At 40.9% G+C, this 22,197-nt stretch overlaps 1 protein-coding gene across 1 annotated transcript in view; it reads right to left on the bottom strand.

The window, feature by feature from the left end:
• LOC126334648 (ATP-binding cassette sub-family C member 4-like) overlaps nucleotides 1-22,197 on the bottom strand; it is a 225,429-nt gene that overhangs the window by 86,560 nt on the left and 116,672 nt on the right. Inside the window, exon 16 of the mRNA XM_049997093.1 lies at nucleotides 6,607-6,961. Within this exon, the coding sequence (XP_049853050.1) occupies nucleotides 6,607-6,961 (355 nt within the window). The remainder of the gene's footprint in view (nucleotides 1-6,606; nucleotides 6,962-22,197) is intronic.

The raw sequence follows: 22,197 nt of genomic DNA on the forward strand, positions 1-22,197 counted from the left end.
GAGATAGTATGATTGTGGTTCGATGAACCCTCTGCCAAGCACTTAAATGTGAATTGCAGAGTAGTCATGTAGATGTAGATGTAGATGTAGATGTAGAACACCGCTTCACGTGCGTGCCGTCACCCAGCTTTCGGAAACTGATGCAGAACGGTTTAACCTGTTACCTCTACGTACCACCTGACGTGATTGAACACCGCACTTTCTTATTTGCGGGTGATTATTACTTTCCTCTCGCAAACCATCATGCGCTTATTTGGTTCGAGGGAATTATCATCGACTACTTCTACGGCAAAGTGGAGAAAGTGGAACTTGATTACTGGTGGTACCTGCAAAACACTCGCAACGCTCTTCAATGCTCACTGAGGTATCGTACGTTCTTGGCAAAGTATTTATGCTGTGTTTTCGTAAACGCCGCTCTAGTTACGACATACCAGACCTAGTGTGACGTTCTTGTGCAGTATCGCATCGAATACAGAATGATCTGAATTGTAATCAGTGAGAAAGAGAGAGACTGGCTGATTCGTGAGAATCTGCATTCATTGAGGCATTAGCAGTGCACCATGAGACTGATACACATATTTTAGACGGTGTTGCTAGAGACAGAAAACGCCAATGGCAGTCGACAAGAAAACTCCAGTTGCACCATTTCTTGAAGAAAGGTTCTTTTACCTGAATTAGCAGAAGTAACGTATAAAGTTATTTTATTTTACCCTTTGTCTCACATATTTGTAACATTCTGCTTTCACTTGAGCACATTTATTAATTACATCATGTAACAAAAATTATAGACCCGTAAAACGTTGGGAGAACTTTTCGGGATGGTTAGGAACAACGACTGACGAGGGATAGATTTTTTTATGGTATGGTAAAAGTGACGGTGCCAAGTAGCAGAGGATTTGATTTTCGTCTCTTTTTTTGAGATTACACTTAGCTGAATAAGAAGATAGTTCCACCAGAGAAAACGGTAACGGCTTTGATTATTAATCAAAACGTACTCGGTCCCGGGTAAGAACCTCGCCATTGCTTAAATTTCGAATAAAAAACGTCAACAATGGCCGCCGATAAATTTCGGCATGAGAAGTCACGGTCGTTCTGCGAACGGCATTGTCGAAGAGGGCGAAGAGTGTATAGAGGTTGAGGTCACTCGTTTACCCTTGGGTTGGAAAACGGCCACTAACTGGCAGAAGAAACAGCAATTATCAACGACATAAGGGTGCAATGGAAACTACTGCATTAAATACACATAAGGTGTATCCGCAGGACATGTGGCCTTAAGTTAAAAAAGTGTCATGATGATATCTCCATCGGCAAAAGATTCTGGATTAGCCCCCATTTGGATCACCGGGAGAGCATTGCCAAGGGGGAGGTGACCATGAAAAAAAGATAAAATGACCAACGAAAGGATAACGTTCTACGAGGTGGGAGGGGTGGGGGGGTGGGGAGGGGGGTGGAATATCACAAGTTTGGACCTGATAGTTAAGCTACAAAATCTCAAGTGCTCATGCTCAGTCTAGATATAGTGGAGGGCAGTGAAGTAAAATGGAAAGGAGACAAGGAGTGTAAGGCAAGTATGGGCTAATATAAACAGTAGCAGAAAATGGTATAATGGGTGTAGAATTCGTTATGAGTAGGTAGGTGAGCAGAGAGTGAGTTACTGTGAACAGTTCACTGAAAGGGTTGTTCTCATCAGAATCGACAGCTAACAAACAGCGACAACAGTAGTTCAGGTGTATAATGTTGTTGTATGGACGGGATCAGAAGAAAGGGTTAAGGGAGATTATGGACTTGGTAGCAGAAACAAGGGAGGAGAAAGATTCATTTCTGTGACATATATAAGTTTTTGTACTTGAAAATGTCCTAAGGCCGAAATAAGGATCTTACAACAATAAAATAAAAGTTATTACAATCAAATGGCGGCAGTATCATTAAAAAATGTCAGTAATAGCGAATACTGTAAGTACCATAAGAGAAGGTGATATACCTGGAAAAGGCCGGGAGATACGGGGAAATATTCCGGATTTAAATATTGGATTTTAAGGCGTAACTGGGGCAGATGTAGACTCAGATCACAATAGACTAATGATGAAGCGAAGGCTGAAGTCTCAGAGACAAATCAGGAAGAGTCAATGTGCAAAGAAGTCGGAGACGGAAGTGCTACGGAATGAAGTGACAAGCTTGAAGTTCTCTAAGGCTATAGATACTGTGACAACTCAAAAGGCAGTGCAATTGAAAAGGAATGGACATCTCTAAAAAGGGCACTCACAGAAATTGGAAAGATAACCGTAGGTATAAGGAAGGCATCTGCAAGGAAACCATGGATAACAGATGAAATACTTCAGCTGAACGACGGAAGAGGGAAGTACAAAAATGTTCAGGGAAGTTCTGGAATAAAGAAATACAAGTTACTTAAGAATGAAATAAACAGGGAGTGCAGGGAAGATAAGGCAAAATGGGTGCATGAAAAATGTGAAGAAATGGAATAAGACATGATCGGCGGAAGGACAAACTCAGCATTAGAAGAGTCAAAAGAATTTTCGCAGAAATTAAAAGGAAGAGTGGCAACATTAACAGTGCAACGGAAATTCCAGTGTTAAATGCAGAGGAGAGAAAAAGCGGATAGGAGGAAAGAGTACACTGAGGACCTATGTGAGGGGGATGACTTGTCTGATGACGTGGTAGAAGAAGAAGCAGGAGTCGACAGAGAAGAGATAGGGGGTCTGGTATCAGAATCACAATTTAGAAGAGCTTTGGAAGACTTAAAGTCAAATAAGGCACAAGAGATAGATAACATTTCATCGGAATCACTAAATCATTGGTGGAAGTGGCAAGAAAATGATTATTCACGTCAGTGTGTAGAACGTGTGAGACTGGCGATGTACCATCTGACTTTCAGAACAATATCATCCACACAATTCCGAAGACTGCAAGAGCTGACAAATGCGAGAGTTATTGCACAAGCAGTTTAACAGTTCATACATCCAAGTTGCTGACAACAGTAATATAGGGAAGAACGGAATGGAAGACTGTGGATGTGTTAGGTGATGATCAGTTAGGAAAGGTAAAGGCACCAGACAGGCAGTTCCGACGTTGCGGTTCGTAATGGGAGCAAGACCACAGAAAAATCAGGGAATCATAAGAGGGGAAGACCAAGAACGAAGTGCTCGGATAAAAATGGGTGTAAGACAAGGATTTGGTTCTTTACCCCTATTGTTCAATCTATACGATGAAGAAGCTGTGTCGGGAAGATTCAACAGTGGGGTTAAAATTCCAGGCGAAAGGATATCATTGATAAGATTCGCTGATGACATTTCTATCCTCAGTGACAGTAAATATAGTATCTGCTGAATGAGGTGAACAAAAAAATTTAATAATCTGAATAATAAAGGTTCGTGGAGGGATTTGAGCCTTTTTTTCGGTTATCAGGTCTTCAGCCTTCTGACTGGTTTGACGCGGCCGGGCACGAATTTCTCTCCTGTGCCAACCTCTTCATCTCAGAGTAGCACTTGCAGCCCTCGTCCTCAGTTATCTGCTGGATGTATTCCAATCTCTGTCTTCCTCTACAGTTTTTGCCTTTACAGCTTCCTCTAGTACCATGGAAGTCATTCCCTCATGTCTTAACAGATATCCTATCATCTCGTCCCTTCTCCATATCACTGTTTACCATATATTCCTTTCCTCTCTGATTCGGCGTAGAACTTCCTCATTCTTTACCTTATCAGTCCACCTAATTTTCAACATTCTTCTGTAACACCACATCTCAAATACTTCGATTCTCTTCTGTTCCGGTTTTCCCACAGTCCATGTTTTGCTACCATAGAATTCTGTACTCCAGAATCATGTACTCTTAGAAATTTCTTCCTCAAATTAAGGCCGGTATTTGATATTAGTAGACTTCTCTTGGCCAGTAATGCCTTTTTTGCCATGGCTAGTCCACTTTTGATGTCCTCCTTGCTCGCTGTTCTCATTTCTACTACTTCTCATGACCTTCGTCTTTCTTCGATTTACTCTCAGTCCATGCTGTGCACTCATTAGACTGTGCATTCTGTTCAACAGATCATGCAATTCTTCTTCACTTTCACTCAGCATAGCAATGTCATCAGCGAATCGTAACATTGATACCCTTTCACCTTGAATTTTAATTCCGCCCCTGACATTTTTACGGCGCCAATCTTGTGTAAAGGCTCTGAAAACCTAATGATATGCATATTACAACATCTCCTTCCTGCCGGTTAAATTAAGCGTTTGTAGCAAGTCATCTTCGTGCTGTAGCTATTTTAATGGCCAGTAGTGTAGTAGTGATGAAGAACAGGCTGAAGTTTAAGACATTAGTCAGAAAGAATCAATATGCCAAGGAGTGTGATACGAAAGTAGTAAGGAATGACAATATACGCTTGAAGTTCTCTAAGGCTATAGATATAGCAATAAGGAATAGCTCAGGAAGCAGTACAGTTGAAGAGGAATGGACATATCTAAAAAGGGCCGTCATAGAAGTTGGGAAGGAAAACATACGTACAAAGAAGGTAACTGCGAAGATACCATGGATAACAGAAGAAATACTTCAGTTGATTGATGAAAGGAGGAAGTGGAAAAACGTTCCGAGATACTCAAGAATACAGAAATACAAGTCGCTGAGGAATGAAATAAATAGGAAGTGCAGGGATGCTAAGACGAAATGGGTGCAGGAAAAATGTGAAGACATCGAAAACGAAATGACTGTCGGAAGGACAAACTCAGCATACAGGAAAGTCTAACAATCTTCGGTGGCATTAAAAGCAAGGGTGGTAACATTAAGAGTGCAACGGGAATTCCACTATTAAATGCAGACGAGAGAGCAGATGGATGGAAACAGTACACTGAAAGCCTCAATGAAGGAGGAGATTTGTCTGACGTGATAGAAGAAGAAACAGGAGTCGATTTAGAAGAGGTAGGGGATCCTGTATTAGAATCAGAATTTAAAAGAGCTTTGGTGCACTTAAGGTCAAATAAGGCAGAAGAGATAGATAACATTCCATCAGAATTTCTAAAATCATTGGGGGAAGTGGCGACTATTAACGTTGGTGTGTAGAATGTGTGAGTCTGGTGACATACCATCTGACTTTCGGAAAAGCATCGTCCGTACAATTCCGAAGACGGAAAGAGGTGACAAGGGTAAGAATTATCGCAGAATCAGCTTAACAGCTAATGCATTCAAGTTGCTTACAAGAAGCAACCGGCGTGATGGTATGGGGTGCCATTGGTTACACGTGTCGGTCACCTCCTGTTCACCTTGACGGCACTTTGAACAGTGGACGTTACATTTCAGATGTGTTACGATCCGTGGCTCTACCCTTCATTCGACCCCAACGAAACCATACATTTCAGCAGGATAATGACCGACCGCATGTTTCAGGTCGTGTACGGGCCTCTCTGGATACAGAAAATGTTCGACTGCTGACCTGGCCAGCACATTCTCCAGATCTCTCACCAACTGAAAACGTCTGGTCAATGGTGGCCGAGCAACTGACTCGTCATAATGCGCCAGGATGAACTGTGGTATCGTGTTGAAGCTGCATGGGTAGCTGTACCTGTACAAACAAGGCCATCCAAACTCGGTTTGACTCAATACCCAGGCGTATGAAGGCCATTATTACGGTCGGACGTGGTTGTTCTGGGTAGTGATTTCTTAGGATCTATGAACCCAAATTGCGTGAAAATGTAATGACATGTCAGTGCTAGTATAATCTATTTGTCCAATGAGTACCTGTTCATCATCTGCACTTCTTCCTGGTGTAGAAATTTTAATGGCCAGTAGTGTATATTGTGATCTGAGTCTGTATCTGCTCCTGGGTACCGTTTACAAATCGGTATCTGATTTCGGACTCTCTGTCTGACCATGATGTAATCTAACTGAAATCTTCCCGTTTCACCAGGCCTTTTCCAAGTATACCTCCAGGGCATTCGATATTAGTAGCTGAAACTTGTTAGAGAACTCAGTTAGTCTTTCTCCTCTCTCATTCCTTATCGCAAGCCCATATTCTCCTGTAACCTTTTCTTCTACTCCATCCCCAACAACTGCTTTCCAGTCCCCCATGACTATTAGATTTTCATTCCCCGTTAAATACTGAACATTTGAAACTACTCTGCATTTGAATCTACAGTTTTTAATAATTTGTGTACTGCCTGTTTAATGTAGGTACTTGGACATCGGAACTCTGAAATGAAAGTCAGCAAAAAACTTTTATAGACCGTAAATACATGAAATATGAGTGCACAGAAAGTAGGACGGTGAGTATCAGCCTGCTTTGTCAAGTGGTGTAAGCATCAGTTACGCTGGTGCCCACACTTGACACTGAGGTGATCCGACGGATAATATCGAAGAGCCACTCCTATAGCAACTACCGCCCTCCAAAAAGTATCCAATGTCGTATAGTCACAGAGAACTAGATTATTAATCCCCTCACTGCTTGTTACGTGTTTCTCCACAAGTCATCACGAACACCACGTGGTTCACACACGATACTAGTAGCGGTCGTTTGGTCATAATTCTGCGATCACTCGCAGTACGTTTTCTCGCGTATAGTTTCGAAGCTCGTGCCAAGATTTCCTTTGTATCGTTTCCATACGTACCTGTATCATATTCATCATAAACTGTGGAAGCAGATCGTCTGTGGAGCCGACGTCTTTGGAGAATCTGTTCAAAATCCTCCCCGACGGATTCGTGTCGAAGAAGCTCATAGTGGCCCTCAGGATGCTGTTGAACATGCGGCTGTGGAGATTTTTGGAGGCTCGCATGCAGAAGGTGAAGAAGGCGACGGAGCGGAGCTGCGTGAAGGCGATGCAGCCGAGCACGAGGCCGGCCAGCAGCTCGAGGAACGTCTGCGCGGGGGGCAGCGCCGACAGCTGGCCCCGCAGGGCGCCCTCGCCGTCGCTGGACTCCTCCAGCTGCTGCTGCAGCGAGCGCCTCATCACCTCCGTGTCAGACCTGTGGGCGAAGAAAATGATTACCGAAAGCTATAATTTTGTTAGTTATTTTATTGGACTACCAGTTTTGGTGCCTAATTGGCAACATCTACATGCTCCTGTATAATCAGGCTTAAAATGAACCAAAAATTTGACATGCAACATCAGTCGCCATTATCTGAAATAAATTAACAGTTCATATATATTAGGAAAAATATTAGAAGAGAGATCAAAGATATAAAGATAAACTGAAATGCACAGAGTACAAACAATGGTCACAGAATTGTCATGTGTATGTCACCTAGATTAAAAAAGCAGCATAAAATGCAATACTAACATAATATTACGACATAATGTAAAAGTTTTCACATTATACCCTTAGAAAAGCATTTACTGAAAAATAAACTGTCATGTTGTACATACAGTGGTCGAACTGTAATGAAACATCCTGAAGATAGCGAATGTGCCTCAATACGCCGGCTGGAGTGGCCGTGCGGTTGTAGGCGCTACAGTCTGGATCCTAGCGACCGCTACGGTCCCAAGTTCGAATCCTGCCTCGGGCATGGATGTGTGTGATGTCCTTAGGTTAGTTAGGTTTAATTAGTTCTAAGTTCTAGGCGACTGATGGCCTCAGAAGTTAAGTCGTAAAGTGCTCAGAGCCATTTGAACCATTTTTTGCCTCAATACATAAATACTGAAAAATAAGAAACTGAAATAATGAATGCGTAAACATGATAAGGAAATGAATAAAACTAATTCTAGTAGTGTAACTGAACTGTGACGGGAAGCAATATATATATATATATATATATATATATATATATATATATATATATATATATATCGGGGCGGTAACACACCCTCTGCCCTACCTTCCTATTCATAACGAATCCTACACCTGTTATACCATTTTCTGCTGCTGTTGATATTACCCGATACTCATCTGACCAGAAATCCTCGTCTTCCTTCCACTTCACTTCACTGACCCCTACTATATCTAGATTGAGCATTTTCATTTCCCTTTTCAGATTTTCTAGTTTCCCTACCACGTTCAAGCTTCTGACATTCCACGCCCCGACTCGTAGAACATTATCCTTTCGTTGATAATTCAATCTTTTTTTCATGGTAACCTTCCCTTTGGCAGTCCCCTCCCGGAGATCCGAATGGGGGACTATTCCGGAATCTTTTGCCAATGGAGAGATCATCATGACACTTCTTCAACTGCAGGCCACATGTCCTGTGGATACACGTTACGTATCTTTAATGCACTGGTTTCCATTGCCTTCTGCATCCTCATGTCGTTGATCATTGCTGATTCTTCCGCCTTTAGGGGCAATTTCCCACCCCTAGGACAAGAGAGTGCCCTGAACCTCTATCCGCTCCTCCGCCCTCTTTGACAAGGCCGTTGGCAGAATGAGGCTGACTTCTTATGCAGGAAGTCTTCGGCCGCCAATGCTGATTATTTATCAAAATTTAGGCACAGGCGGGGATCGAACACGGGACCGAAGACGTTTTGTTTATGAATCAACGACGCTACCCCCCCCCCCCCTTTTTTTTTTGTTCGTTCCATCTGCACGGGGCGGACGTCGTAAGACATCCATTTAAGTTCGTTGTTGATCTGTTAACTCAGTTTTTTTATTACAGAGGGTACGTTACCCTCTGACCGAACACGCTGAGCTACCGTGCCGGCTTTTTTTTTTTCGTGTTTGTTCGTTGCTTTTGCTCGTGGCGGACGTCGCAAGACGCCCGTTTCAGTTCGTCGTTGATCAATTAATTTAGTTTTTTTATTACAGAGGGCAGCTAACCCTCTGACCGAACACGCTGAGTTAACCGTGCCGGCATCCCTAGACCACGGGTCAGGTATACATGCCGACGTAGCAAGCTGAAGATGAACAAATAGAGAAAGTGTATGAGGATATTGAAAGGGTAATGCAGTATGTAAAGGGGGACGAAAATCTAATAGTCATGGGCGACTGGAATGCAGTTGTAGGGGAAGGAGTAGAAGAAAAGATTACAGGAGAATATGGACTTGGGACAAGGAATGGAAGAGGAGAAAGACTAATTGAGTTCTGTAACAAGTTTCAGCTAGTAATAGCGAATACCTTGTTCAAGAATCACAAGAGGAGGGGGTATACTTGGAAAAGGCCGGGAGATACGGGAAGATTTCATCTAGATTACATCACGGTCAGACAGAGATTCCGAAATCAGATACTGGATTGTAAGGCGTACCCAGGAGCAGATATAGACTCGGATCACAATATAGTAGTGATGAAGAGTAGGATGAAGTTCAAGACATTAGTCAGGAAGAATCAATAGGCAAAGAATTGGGATACGGAAGTTCTAAGGAATGACGAGATACGTTTGAAGTACTCTAACGCTATAGATACAGCAATAAGGAATAGCGCAGTAGGCAGCACAGTTGAAGAGGAATGGACATCTCTAAAAAGGGCCATCACAGAAGTTGGGAAGGAAAATATAGGTACAAAGAAGGTAGCTGCGAAGAAACCATGGATAACAGAAGAAATACCTCAGTAGATTGATGAAAAGAGGAAGTACAAACATGTTCCGGGAAAATCAGGAATACAGAAATACAAGTCGCTGAGGAATGAAATAAATAGGAAGTGCAGGGAAGCTAAGACGAAATGGCTGCAGGAAAAATGTGAAGACATCGAAAAAGATATGATTGTCGGAAGGTCAGACTCAGCATACAGGAAAGTCAAAACAACCTTTGGTGACATTAAAAGCAACGGTGGTAACATTAAGAGTGCAACGAGAATTCCACTGTTAAATGCAGACGAGAGAGCAGATAGGTGGAAAGAATACATTGAAAGCCTCTATGAGGGTGAAGATTTGTCTGATGTGATAGAAGAAGAAACAGGAGTCGATTTAGAAGAGTAGGGGATCCAGTATTAGAATCGGAATTTAAAAGAGATTTGGAGGACTTACGGTCAAATAAGGCAGAAGAGATAGATAACATTCCATCAGAATTTCTAAAATCATTAGGGGAAGTGGCAACAAAACGACTATTCACGTTGGTGTGTAGAATATATGAGTCTGGCGACATACTATCTGACTTTCGGAAAAGCATCATCCACCCAATTCTGAAGACGACAAGAGCTGACAAGTGCGAGAATTATCGCACAATGAGCTTAACAGCTCATGCATTGAAGCTGCTTACAAGAATAATATACAGAAGAATGGAAAAGAAAATTGAGAATGCGTTAGGTGACGATTAGTTTGGCCTTAGGAAAAGTAAAGGCACGAGAGAGGCAATTCTGACGTTACAGCTAATAATGGAAGCAAGGCTAAAGAAAAATCAAGACACGTTCATAGGATTTTTCGACCTGGAAAAAGCGTTCGTCAATATAAGATGGTGCAAGCTGTTCGAGATTCTGAAAAAAAGTAGGGGTAAGCTATAGGGAGAGATGGGTCATATACAATATGTACAATAACCAAGAGGGAATAATAAGAGTGGACGATCAAGAACGAAGTGCTCGTATTAAGAAGGGTGTAAGACAAGGCTGTAGCCTTTCGCCCCTACTCTTCAATCTGTACATCGAGGAAGCAATGATGGAAATAAAAGAAAGGTTCAGGAGTGGAATTAAAATACAAGGTGAAAGGATATCAATGATACGATTCGCTGATGACATTGCTATCCTGAGTGAAAGTGAAGAGGAATTAAATGATCTGCTGAACGGAATGAACAGTCTAATGAGTACACAGTATGGTTTGAGAGTAGATCGGAAAAAGACGAAGGTAATGAGAAGTAGTAGAAATGAGAACAGCGAGAAACTTAACATCAGGATTGATGGTCACGAAGTCAATGAAGTTAAGGACGGACGGAGCAAGGAGGACATCAAAAGCAGACTCTCAATGGCAAAAAAGGCATTTCTGGCCAAGAGAAGTCTACTAATATCAAATACGGGCCTTAATTTGAGGAAGAAATTTCTGAGGATGTAAGTCTGGAGTACAGCATTGTATGGTAGTGAAACATGGACTGTGGGAAAACAGAATAGAATCGAAGCATTTGAGATGTGGTGCTATAGACGAATGTTGAAAATTAGGTGGACTGATAAGGTATGGAATGAGGAGGTTCTACGCAGAATCGGAGAGGAAAGGAATATGTGGAAAACACTGATAAGGAGAAGGGACAGGATGATAGGACATCTGCTAAGACATGAGGGAATGACTTCCATGGTACTAGAGGGAACTGTAGAGGGCAAAAACCGTAGAGGAAGACAGAGGTTCGTCAAGCAAATAACTGAGGACGTAGGTTGCAAGTGCTATTCTGAGATGAAGGAATTCGTGGCGGGCCGCATCAAACCAGTCAGTAGACTGATGAAAAAAAAAAAAAAAAAAAAAAAAAAAAAAAAAAAAAAAAAAAAATCAAATAAAAAAAAATCGAGGTGGTTAGTAGACCCGCAACCGAGCGCCTCCGCAGGTGGCGGACAGGAGAATGCGTCCTAGGTATAGGTGGTACCGAGGAAATGAAATACTCGAGGCGGACCAAAACTACTAGTAGCGTCTGTTCCCACAGTGGGCGGCTACAAAAGGCGTCTGCTCCACATGTCAGTGGCGGCCTCAACCAACCTCCTGATCTGGAAAGTCTGGTTGTACTCGGCAGCATGCCATACATCTAACTACTAAACATCAGATGGTACAACGAGAAAACTCTCATTACTCCGGCCCCCAGTCAATAGACAGCGATCGTCGTGAGCATCGGATTCTGGGGGCTCACGGACTTCATGAGAAGAATCGGAGCTCCTCAAACTCCCTCAAGACCAAACGCAAACACTACATCGGCACACTCAACGTGAAAACACTGATGAAGACAGGAAACATGAAACAGCTGACAGACACTTTCGAAAAATTTCAAATCAAAGTATGTGCACTGCAAGAAACACGATTCACAGACGATTTCAACACGGAGAATTTCAGAATGTACAAAGGAAAACCTTCAAGACAACTGAAAAAGCTAAGGCTTTTGGGCATAGGATTTGCAGTACACAGGTGCATCACGGACAGCATAATCGACGTTTCGTCACCAAATGAAAGAATCAGCATCATCACAGTGAAATCAGCCAACAAATGCTACACAATAATCAACGCACATGCACCGACTAATGACTACAACAGGAAAAACCCGGACGAAATAGGTGACTTCTGGACGACAATGGAAGAGAGTATCAGAAACATTGCTGCACATAGAGTCAAAATAACACTGGGAGACTTCAACGGTAAACTCGGAAAAGAAAAGAAATACATACATACCATAGGAAAACATACTCCACACAAGGACACAAACAAAAACGGAAAACACCTGATAGACTTCTGCAAAAGCCACCAACTTGCCATTATGTCAACAAAATTCAAGAAACCAACACGGAAACTTAGCCACATAGAAATTCCCCAGCGGAAAGCAAGAACTACAAATCGACCACGTAATAGTCCAGAAAGACTCACAAAAAGAAATTTTGAACATAGACACCCGTAAAGGCTACTTCGCCTCAGACCACCACCTACTACAGATCTTGATTCGTCTTTCGCCCAAGAAAAAGCTCCAGAAGAATAAAATTGTTAGATCAGATCCAGAATACCTTACTTTAAACCAGACACAAATACTAGACAAAATTAAGATGGACAAAACGACAGACTGGGCACAACTTTCAGGTAGAATCCGAGAGGCCATGAAACTAGCACAAGCACCACGCACAAGGAAACACCGTTGGTGGAACCACACATGTGACCAAGCTACTGTCCAACGAATCAGTGCATGGAAAAAAATTAGTAGCCATATATCCCAAGAGAATTGGATGAATTTCCTGAAAACACAAAAGCAATCAAGCAAAATCATCCGCAGTGAAAAACGACAGTATGATATACGGCGACTGACGGAGATCGAATCGGACTTCATGAAGAACAATATAAGAAACTTCTACAGAACGTTCAGAGAAAATATGGATATCAACCACCCAACTTGTGCTTCAGAAGACCGCCTGAAACCCTAGTAATCAATACCAAAAACAATTGTGACATTCTGGCGAAGTACTTTGCAAAACTGCTCAACACGGACTCCCCTATGGAAGAAATGATGACAGAAAGAGCACGTACAATCCAGATAGTGAACCTCTAACTCTAGAAGAAGTTAAAGAAATAATCAAGTCACTCAAGAATCGTAGAGCACTAGGAGAAGACGGCATCATCCTGGAAATCTGGAAGTTACATTACCCAGAACTCACCAAAGACATCCACAGGATCTTGGAAGATATCTGGAAGACCTAGAAAATTCCTGACGACTGGAAAACTGCCCTGATACACCCACTACACAAAAAATGTGACAAGGCTGATCCGAACAACTGCAGAGGAATATCCCTACTACCGGTCACATACAAGATTCTCTCTAAAGCTTTACTAAACAGACTAACATGCCACACCGACCACTTGATTGGGGAATACCAAGCAGGCTTCCGTAAAGGGCGGTCTTGTGCGGAACAAATTTGGAACCTGAAAATGATTTTACAACACAAACAGAACCTGATCATTACCTTTGTTGACTTCAAAACGGCGTACGACTCTATCGACCGGAAAACTCTCTTCAAAATTCTAGCAGAATACAAAGTAGACAACAAAACACGGGCTATCATAGAACAAACTTTAACCAACACGACCTCCAAAGTAAAGTTCTGTGGGGAACTATCAGAGGCCTTTGAAATTCACACAGGTGTTCGACAAGGCGATGGCCTCTCACCTCTACTTTACAATCTGGTGTTAGATAAGGTAATAAAAGAATGGGAAGCATCACAACAGGGGATAACCTCGGGAAACCTACAGATTAAATGCCTGGCTTTTGCAGACGATTTGGCGATTGTCACGAAAGGTATAAAAGAAACAAAAGACGCTATTGAAAAACTACACGAAATCGCTTCCAAAACTGGACTACAGATCTCTTACGAAAAGACACAGTGTATGAGCACAAACAAACTCTCATCTCTGAATAGAAAGTATGGCACAATTTACAAAACGGCAAACTTCAAATACCTTGGTGAAACACTACAAATGAGCAGACTTAACAGAGACTCAAACGAAGAAAGAAAAACTAAACTGGACAAGGCATACAAAGTAGTGTGGAATCATTACAACAAGAAGTGTATCTCACAAAAAGCCAAATTACGCCACTACTACACGGTGGTGCTCCCCGAGGCACTATATGCAGCAGAGACCACACTAATCCTAGAGCATACACGAATCAGACAACTAGAAAAAGTAGAATGGAAAATACTTAGGAAAATATTTGGCGCAATTAACAACAATGGAATACGGATCAAGAAACCTACAGAGGAACTATACAAACATACGGAGACAATCTCAGAAAAGATTAGAAAACGCAGACTACAATTCTATGCACACCTATACAGAATGCCATCACACAGACTGACCAAACAGATCTTTGAGTGGGTAACCACTAGAAACAACAAATGAGTGTCAGAGGTAAAAAACGACCTGAACCAACTCAACATAATATGAAAGAAATATAGGCAACCAAAAAGGCAATCAAGATGAAGCCGAAGACACAAAGCTGACAAGAAGCATGGACAGAGGAGCGGAAACAGAAACACAGCGAGCGAATGAGGGAAGTTTGGGCAACAAGGAACGCAGCAAAAGGAACTGGCCATGCAGTTTAGTCCAAATGTGCTCTTTAAGGGCAAAACAACTATATATATATATATATATATATATATATATATATATATATATATATAGTTGTTTTGCCCTTAAAGAGCATATATATATATATATATATATATATATATATATATATAAAGCTGTGTGTGCTGGTTTAGAAGCATAGAGGAAGTGAACTCTAAAGCTTAGTCATTCTTTTCAGTAGCTGTCTCTCTATAATGTAACGTAATAAAATCTTGTCAGTTGTTATAAGCTTAACAGCGTAGAGTAAAATAGTTTATGAAGAAAACTGATATGTCAAAATAATGGGAACACATCCTGAACAAAATATGAGTGTACAAAGAAAGGACCAGCAGTGACTCAATAATATAAATGACACAGAATTCAAACCAATATGTGTCTAATCAGAGAAACGCTGGGCATGTGTGGCAGATGAGACAAGAACATGGATGATGTGCCAATCTACTCAATATTTAGGGAAGATAACTCAAGCCACAGAAACAAATAAAGAGGCAGGGGGTGCAAACAATCTCCTGTCAGCTGGTTTCTATGTATTTTGTGCGAGCTATATTAACATAGTCGAGGGATACATGACTCCTCTGGAAATCTACTAATGACTAGTTAAATCTATTTCACGGAGAATCCTTGCTCTACTGCGTTCCAAAAGTGGACCAACACGATGTCCAGCAGATAATCATAATTGTATATTCATTTTTTTGCACTAATATTACTAAAAACGTTTTACTACATTCGTGTGAAAATTGCCCAGTAAGGCGGTGGTCGCTTCTAAACGCTACCTACATTTGTCTTGGACCAAAAGTGCCCCACTAGATCTCTTCAACTCCCACTGGTGGGCGGTGCATCCTCGTTTAAAACTGTGATCCAGAAGAATACATTACCACTGAAAGCGTTCGAGGAAAATCACCAGAGGATTCGTAGTGCGGTAAACATAATTAGACATTTGTAGTAGTTTCAACACTGGTAAACACTTGAAATTGGTTCTACGCTTCAGTTTTGAGACAGAATAACACTGTAATTTTTGTCGCTCGTACCCTGTAATGGCGTCAGAAGAATTCTTTCCTTATCAGCTCCCGTTTTGAGTTTATTATTCATTAGGTCACTAGAATGGGGAAAAGAAATTGGCCGCGGCCATCACATGAGATCCATCCTAGGTCCAAGATCGTTTTACGACAAACTGGGAAGCGATGGTCGACTTAACAAGCCCATAGCTTGCTTGCTTGTGTCGTGAATCGTCCAGCACGCGCCACCAGCAACCTGCACCGCGAACACTGAAGGTACAGAGTGAACCGAACCAGCCTAGGAAGGCGGCCTCGTGCTTCCAGGTGCCTACCCTCATCAAACGCAGTTCCCGTAAATTACGGGCCGCTGGTTTTCTGAGAGAGGAACTGGGGCTCGATATCGTCCCAGATGTGTTCCATCGGATTCAGGTCACGCGAATTTGGTGCTGATCGAGGCATCAACTTGAGTTCACTACCATTCTCCGCAAACCACTGTAGCACGATTCTGGCCTTGCGACACTGATAGTTCCTGTAGGAACATGCCACTGCAGTCGGGTTAAATGCCTAGTATGAAAGGATGCACGTTGTCAGCAATTATGTTCATTTAGTCCACAGGCTTCGATTACTACTACAGGTGCCACTGAAGCCTAAGTAAATATTCTCCAACGCAAAATACCACCCCAGTGGCATCCCTCTTCGGCACTTTGCGTGTTTCAAGTAGGCGTTTACCTGAGTGACAAAGTACCTGGACATGGCATGGTGTAACATGCGTCCACGTAACACGTGACCAAGGTTCACGATCCAACCTTGGTGATCCCATGTCTACTGCAGTTGTAACTAATAATGTTGTTGGGTTAATATGGACCCTTGTTCAACTATTTGAGCTGAACGTGTGCTCCAAAACGCGTGTGCCTACACATACATTGCACTCAGTCGTCACGTACGCCACACATCTCCGCACATCCCACTTTATAGGGCAAGCAAGACTCCGATGTCCACGTTGTGAAATGAGACGCGGCACTCAACTCACTGTCGACTAGAAGTGGTTTCACTGTCCTCCTGCCACTTTTCGTAGATGCTCACGACAGTAACACACAAACAGCAGAGCAGCTTCGCCGTTTTGGATATGTTCGTTCCTGGGGCGTCAAGTCAGAGTAATCTAACGTTTGTTAAAATCGTTTGTATTGTAGAATTCGCATTTGCGGGCCGTAGCGTCCGCTAGAATAAATCCATATTCATATCTGCTCTGCTTATAGATCTCACCTTCCACCACACGTGCCCGACAAACAACGAAGCGACGTTCAGCGTCGTGATGGGTACTGGTCATAATATTTTGGTTGATAAGTTTATGTTTCCAAAAGTAATTCTATCTATCTTTCAGGCTAATTCAACCCTTATTAAAAGTAGATATTATTTACTATTTACATAGCTGGAAAATTGACAAGTGTAAGAATAGAGCACCTGAGTAAGAAAGTGAGGGAGTTAAGAAATGTTCTGCAGTTATCTCTCAACTATTTACTCCCTTTTAACGAACTTACTGCCTCAGGATTTTAAGTATTTATATCATTCATGGGCTTATAACGTAAAAAGCAATAAAATCTTCTCGGGTTTCTCGCGGCGTCAATTCAATTGGAAATTTGGAACTTTGTGGTAAGGTCCAACGGGACCAAATTGGTGAGGCCATTAGTCCCTAAGCTTACACACTACTTAATGTAACTTAAATTAATTTACGCTACTCCACGTGGCGTCAGTTCAGTCAACACAAGAGACCCCATTAACAAAAGTTAAACAATCTTTGTGGACCGTCATATACAAGTTGCATCCTCCTGCGCGTAGTGTACTCTACATAGTGGTAAAGTTGACGCATTTTGCAGTTGACTGTATTAACTCTCGTAATATTTTAATCTAGTCAGTTACTTTAATTTTAAAATTTTGAAAAAAAGTGTTGTTTTTAATTAATTCTTCTACCAGATTCCATTACTGTTTTTAGTTTTTCAGTTAAAGTTAGTTAAAAAATTTAGGTCTTAGGAATAGATATCACTTGTGCAATGAATGTCATATTCAATATTATCAGGTTCAGGGCGTCACTTAGACATCAACATCTCTTTAAATAGTGTTTTATGAGTGGAAGTTAACACCAATTAACAAAGTTTACATTTTAAAATTTTATTTAAGGTATTTCAGGGAACATAAAGTAGTACACATTACTGAAAGAGTGGCGATATTGGTGTGTGCCAAAAGATATTTCCAGGCTTTGGACCCTACGTGTGTTATGGAAAATGCCTTGGTACTGCTAGGATTAATGGATTTAACCACACACAACAGTGTCAGTGACACAGGATGGTTTTCTATTTCACGTTTTACCCCACAGTAAGAGGTCATCAACTGAGTTTTATGTAAACAATGTTATGTAACGGACGATGAACGGTTGATCTAAACTGGCAGCTGATAATTATTTGTTTCATTAGGAGCTCTTCGTGATTCTGTAATATCTTTTCCATTATTTACGAGCTGTAGAGCACCACCTAAACAAAATGCTCGTACACTGGGTATTAATCAGTAATAAGAAGTGTTTCACAGCGGATGTAGCTTTGACTTACTCAGGAAACAAAGAACAAGTTAGACACAGAATCTGGCTTGAGTAATTGACCTGTCCATTCGGAGATACAGGAACAACCAACAGTCGGGAAACAGACTGCTGAATTGAGCTACCGCTGGGCTTTTATACGAAACAGTCCTGTGGTATGATTTTGGAGACACCCCGAACATATGCCTTATGTTCTGTAATCTCCGTCCATCGGTGTGTGGGTAGCGTATGTACTTGGCTGGATCAGCAGAGCTGTAAGGTGTACAAGTCACTTTGATTTTGTAACTCTACCGATGTTCACGTCAGGGAGAGAGCAAGCTATGTTACTGTTAAACAATCTTTGGTATTATTATGGCACAGATTTGTCTCTGCGTAGTCTGATACATTCTTAGTTTAAATGCGGTAGGTGATGGACGCATTCAGTAGTGCTGTGTTGCCTTGTGATAGTATCTATTAGATGAAGAGAGATATACTGTGAAGGACAAGGAGGATGAATATGATGTATATATTGGAAGGCGAAAAGAATAGAGAATAAGTTAATGTAAGACTGCAGCACTGCGCAGCTAGTCGAAATGTTTGTTAGCTAGTTAACTTGCTCAGGGCTGAGAGAAAGACCAACCCTGTTCTCTGCGTCATGCATTAAGATATCGACTGATTAAGCCGTTTGGTTTTATAGAAATTCGCTGTCAACTTTGTACCCTTTTCAAATTGTTGTTCACTTTGTTAAGCATAGCATTGTTCAGACCTATGTTATGTGTGAAGACCACGCGAATTTTTAATACATACTTCATTCGAAAATCGTTGTCTTGGAATATCATTTCACAGGAATAGTTACCCCCTATTCACCGTTACGGATTACCACAGTGCATCATGTGGTATGCAACAATTTGAATATTTATTTAAAAACAGAAATCTAGTTTAGCCGCTGCGTGCCTACTGTTTGCTGTTGTGCTTTCGAGAAGTCTGCCACAATGTTTTCAAGACGCGAGGTAAGTGGAAATTTTTATTAGGGCCAGATAATTATCTTACTTCAGTTGCTCATTTTATATAAAGACTAGCTACAGTTCAGTTCAAATTAGGTTCTGTTTAGTCGCAGGTTAGCATAAGAGTTTAAGTTGGATAGCACTTTCAAAGTGAATAGATTCGTTACTACGTAGGCTTTTGTAGAGTAGGAGGTAAAGTTGGGCTAAATTTCATTCAGAAACCAGTAGTGGGGAGGTTACAGAGTTCATATTTATTAGGTTACACAGGTTCAACAATATTAATACGCGTGCAAAATATCGAATCTACGCAAGTTTTTAAGGTTTTCTTAAATATTGCTATAAACGAATGAGCCTGTATATTAGGTATGCTTCGTGAAAGAAGGCACAAAGAATCAGCTGAAACAGCTCAATACATTCGGCATCTACTCCACTTCATTATAGTAAGTGCCATAATCTGTGACTCCATTCAGCAAAAAGTATCCACTTTGTAAGAAATTAAGGAGACATGTAGCTGCCGTTGCTTGTTAAGTGCACAAACTGACGCAGTGCAGTAAGAGAGTTCAGAAAATTAGTACTCATGGGGAAGGAATCTAAAACTTGAGCACCAGAACGCCCATTCATGTCACGCGATGGTACATGCAGTAACTAGCCGAAATCTTGCCTTGTACAAACAATTTTTTTTTCTGGTAGACAATTCTAATGTTTTCTTTGTGGAAAGACCTGATGTTGTCACCCTAGTATTTTTGACAATTTATAGGAGCACTTACGGAAAATTTTAGAAATCTGTTTCAGTATATCCTTCCCATAATAATTCTAAAGTGAGTGCTACAACCTTTCTGAAAAGTACAAACATTAGAATTATTACTGCATGAGGGGTTCATAGAAGGGTAAACAAATTTATGATTGAAACTGAAATAAAAAAAATATACAACAAATTTAGTTTCAAAGATAAAGTCATAGCTTTAAGGCCTGCAGCAAGGAAAATTTTCCATCATAGTTTCATCATCATACTGCGATGCCTGCATGTTTGAGTGACATCTGCTCTTAATGGAGGTGGCATACACGTAAATCCTTTGATAAAGCAGGAAGGTAATGACTGTTACGAATGTTCCCTTTGTCAAATCTTGTGACTGTCAGCTTCATATGCTGTATTCTCATTTTCCCACGGCTATTTTTATTGTGAGCAGATATCAGCACGCCTCTTTGGCACAGACCCATAAGGAATAATTAATACATAATAGATTTCCACCCAGATCAAACGACTATGAGATTCATAAGACAAAACTGCAATGCCTTTTTTTATGGAAAATACAAATTAACGAACCATTCGGTTGTTTCAGTGCACAGGTCTCACTATTAGCTGTGGTTCCTTCGCGTAATCTTTCAGACTCCGTAAACTTTATTTCTGTTGGTTTTCCTTCAGTGGTCTGCCACCCTCAACCATAAAAATAGCTGACAGGTACTCAAAGAAGAAACAACAGAATGTCAATAGCTCAAGGTAGCGTTTCAAGGCTGCAGTGACAATTTTGGGAGCAAATATTGAAACATTAGCATCATTCCACCAAGTGCAGTCTCCCACTTAAAGATATCAAAATTTGAGCCCAGTATTGTTAATAGCTTTTGATATAATAATTTAAAAATGTGACTTATTATCAATAAATAGTGCTGTTTACCTCGCATAAGTGTGCCGCCACCGCGTCACTGCTGGAAAGAGTGAGTGAATATCCAATAAGCAGCAAAACTATGGACTATTTTACTGATTCCAAGAACAGGAGTGAACTTTTGATACTATTAGAGGAAAACTTGCCTGTGTAGGCAACTAGTTTTTTCTTAAGAAAATTTGTCCATCCAAATGGTTATTTTGAGTGCCATTACGATTGATACTGTCTTCTTCTATTCTGTGGACCTGTACATCTAGTGTTACAGGGGGTAAGGAATCCGAATCACTGTGCGACTTTATTTGTTCATATTCAAAATGCATTGCCTGAAAATGTTGATCTGATTCCACCACGTCCTTAAGATGCATGAAAATTTCAAAATTATCATGAGATTATATCACAGGCTATCTCAATTTAAAATTGCTTCGCATCAGTACTGTGGTTAAGAATCTACTGTGCTTCAGGCTTTCCCGACGAGGCTGTTTAATGGACAGATGTTCCTCCAGGTACCTGACAGCAGCTGACATATGTTTCAGGAAACTCGTGACAGCTGGCTACATTAGAACAATTTATTTATTTACTGCCGGTTTCGGACAATGAAAATCATCCGGCACCTGAATCAACTTTAAAAAAATTTACAACAAAAATTCGATCTAAAAAACATCGGAAAGACAGGAAAATATCAAACGTAACTTACGAACAACTGACTAATACAACTCACAAGCCAATCATATTGAACCACAAAATCCTTTTAGCTGTCAAACTTACGAAACACAGAAGAACAGTACTTTTCCCACATAAGCCAACGTTGTCATGTACACACAACAGGAAACTTGAAATATGTAGTCGGAACGTGGAATGAAAGCCAAAGTACTCGTAGCCTCAAAGATAAAACCATAGAGATATCTAGTAGATATAAGCCAAGACGCACAAAAATAATTTTAAGATAAAAATAACCATAATTACATCGACTACAGTGAAGTTATAAGCAATATTTGTGCAGAAGAAATAATGGTATGACCACTTAATCACAAGCAACTTTTATGAAAAACATTTAAATTTTCATTTTTCTTGTACATTAAATATCATATGGACATCACGATGTACGATCTTCGTAATACACATTGAATGACAGTTGTGTAAATAATGTAACCTGTGACAAAATATATGAAATATACTTATCATGTATGTATACCAGCCTTTATGTATTTCTTGGTAATTGTATTGTTACATTTTTCCTTCTCGTTGATCCTGTAAAATATGGGCTTTTATATTATAGTATTTAATATGATTTCTTTGTGACGGCTGTATGCTTTATTGGAGTTTAA

Source organism: Schistocerca gregaria, chromosome 2 (genome assembly GCF_023897955.1).
Source record: "Schistocerca gregaria isolate iqSchGreg1 chromosome 2, iqSchGreg1.2, whole genome shotgun sequence".
Lineage (NCBI taxonomy): Eukaryota > Metazoa > Arthropoda > Insecta > Orthoptera > Acrididae > Schistocerca > Schistocerca gregaria.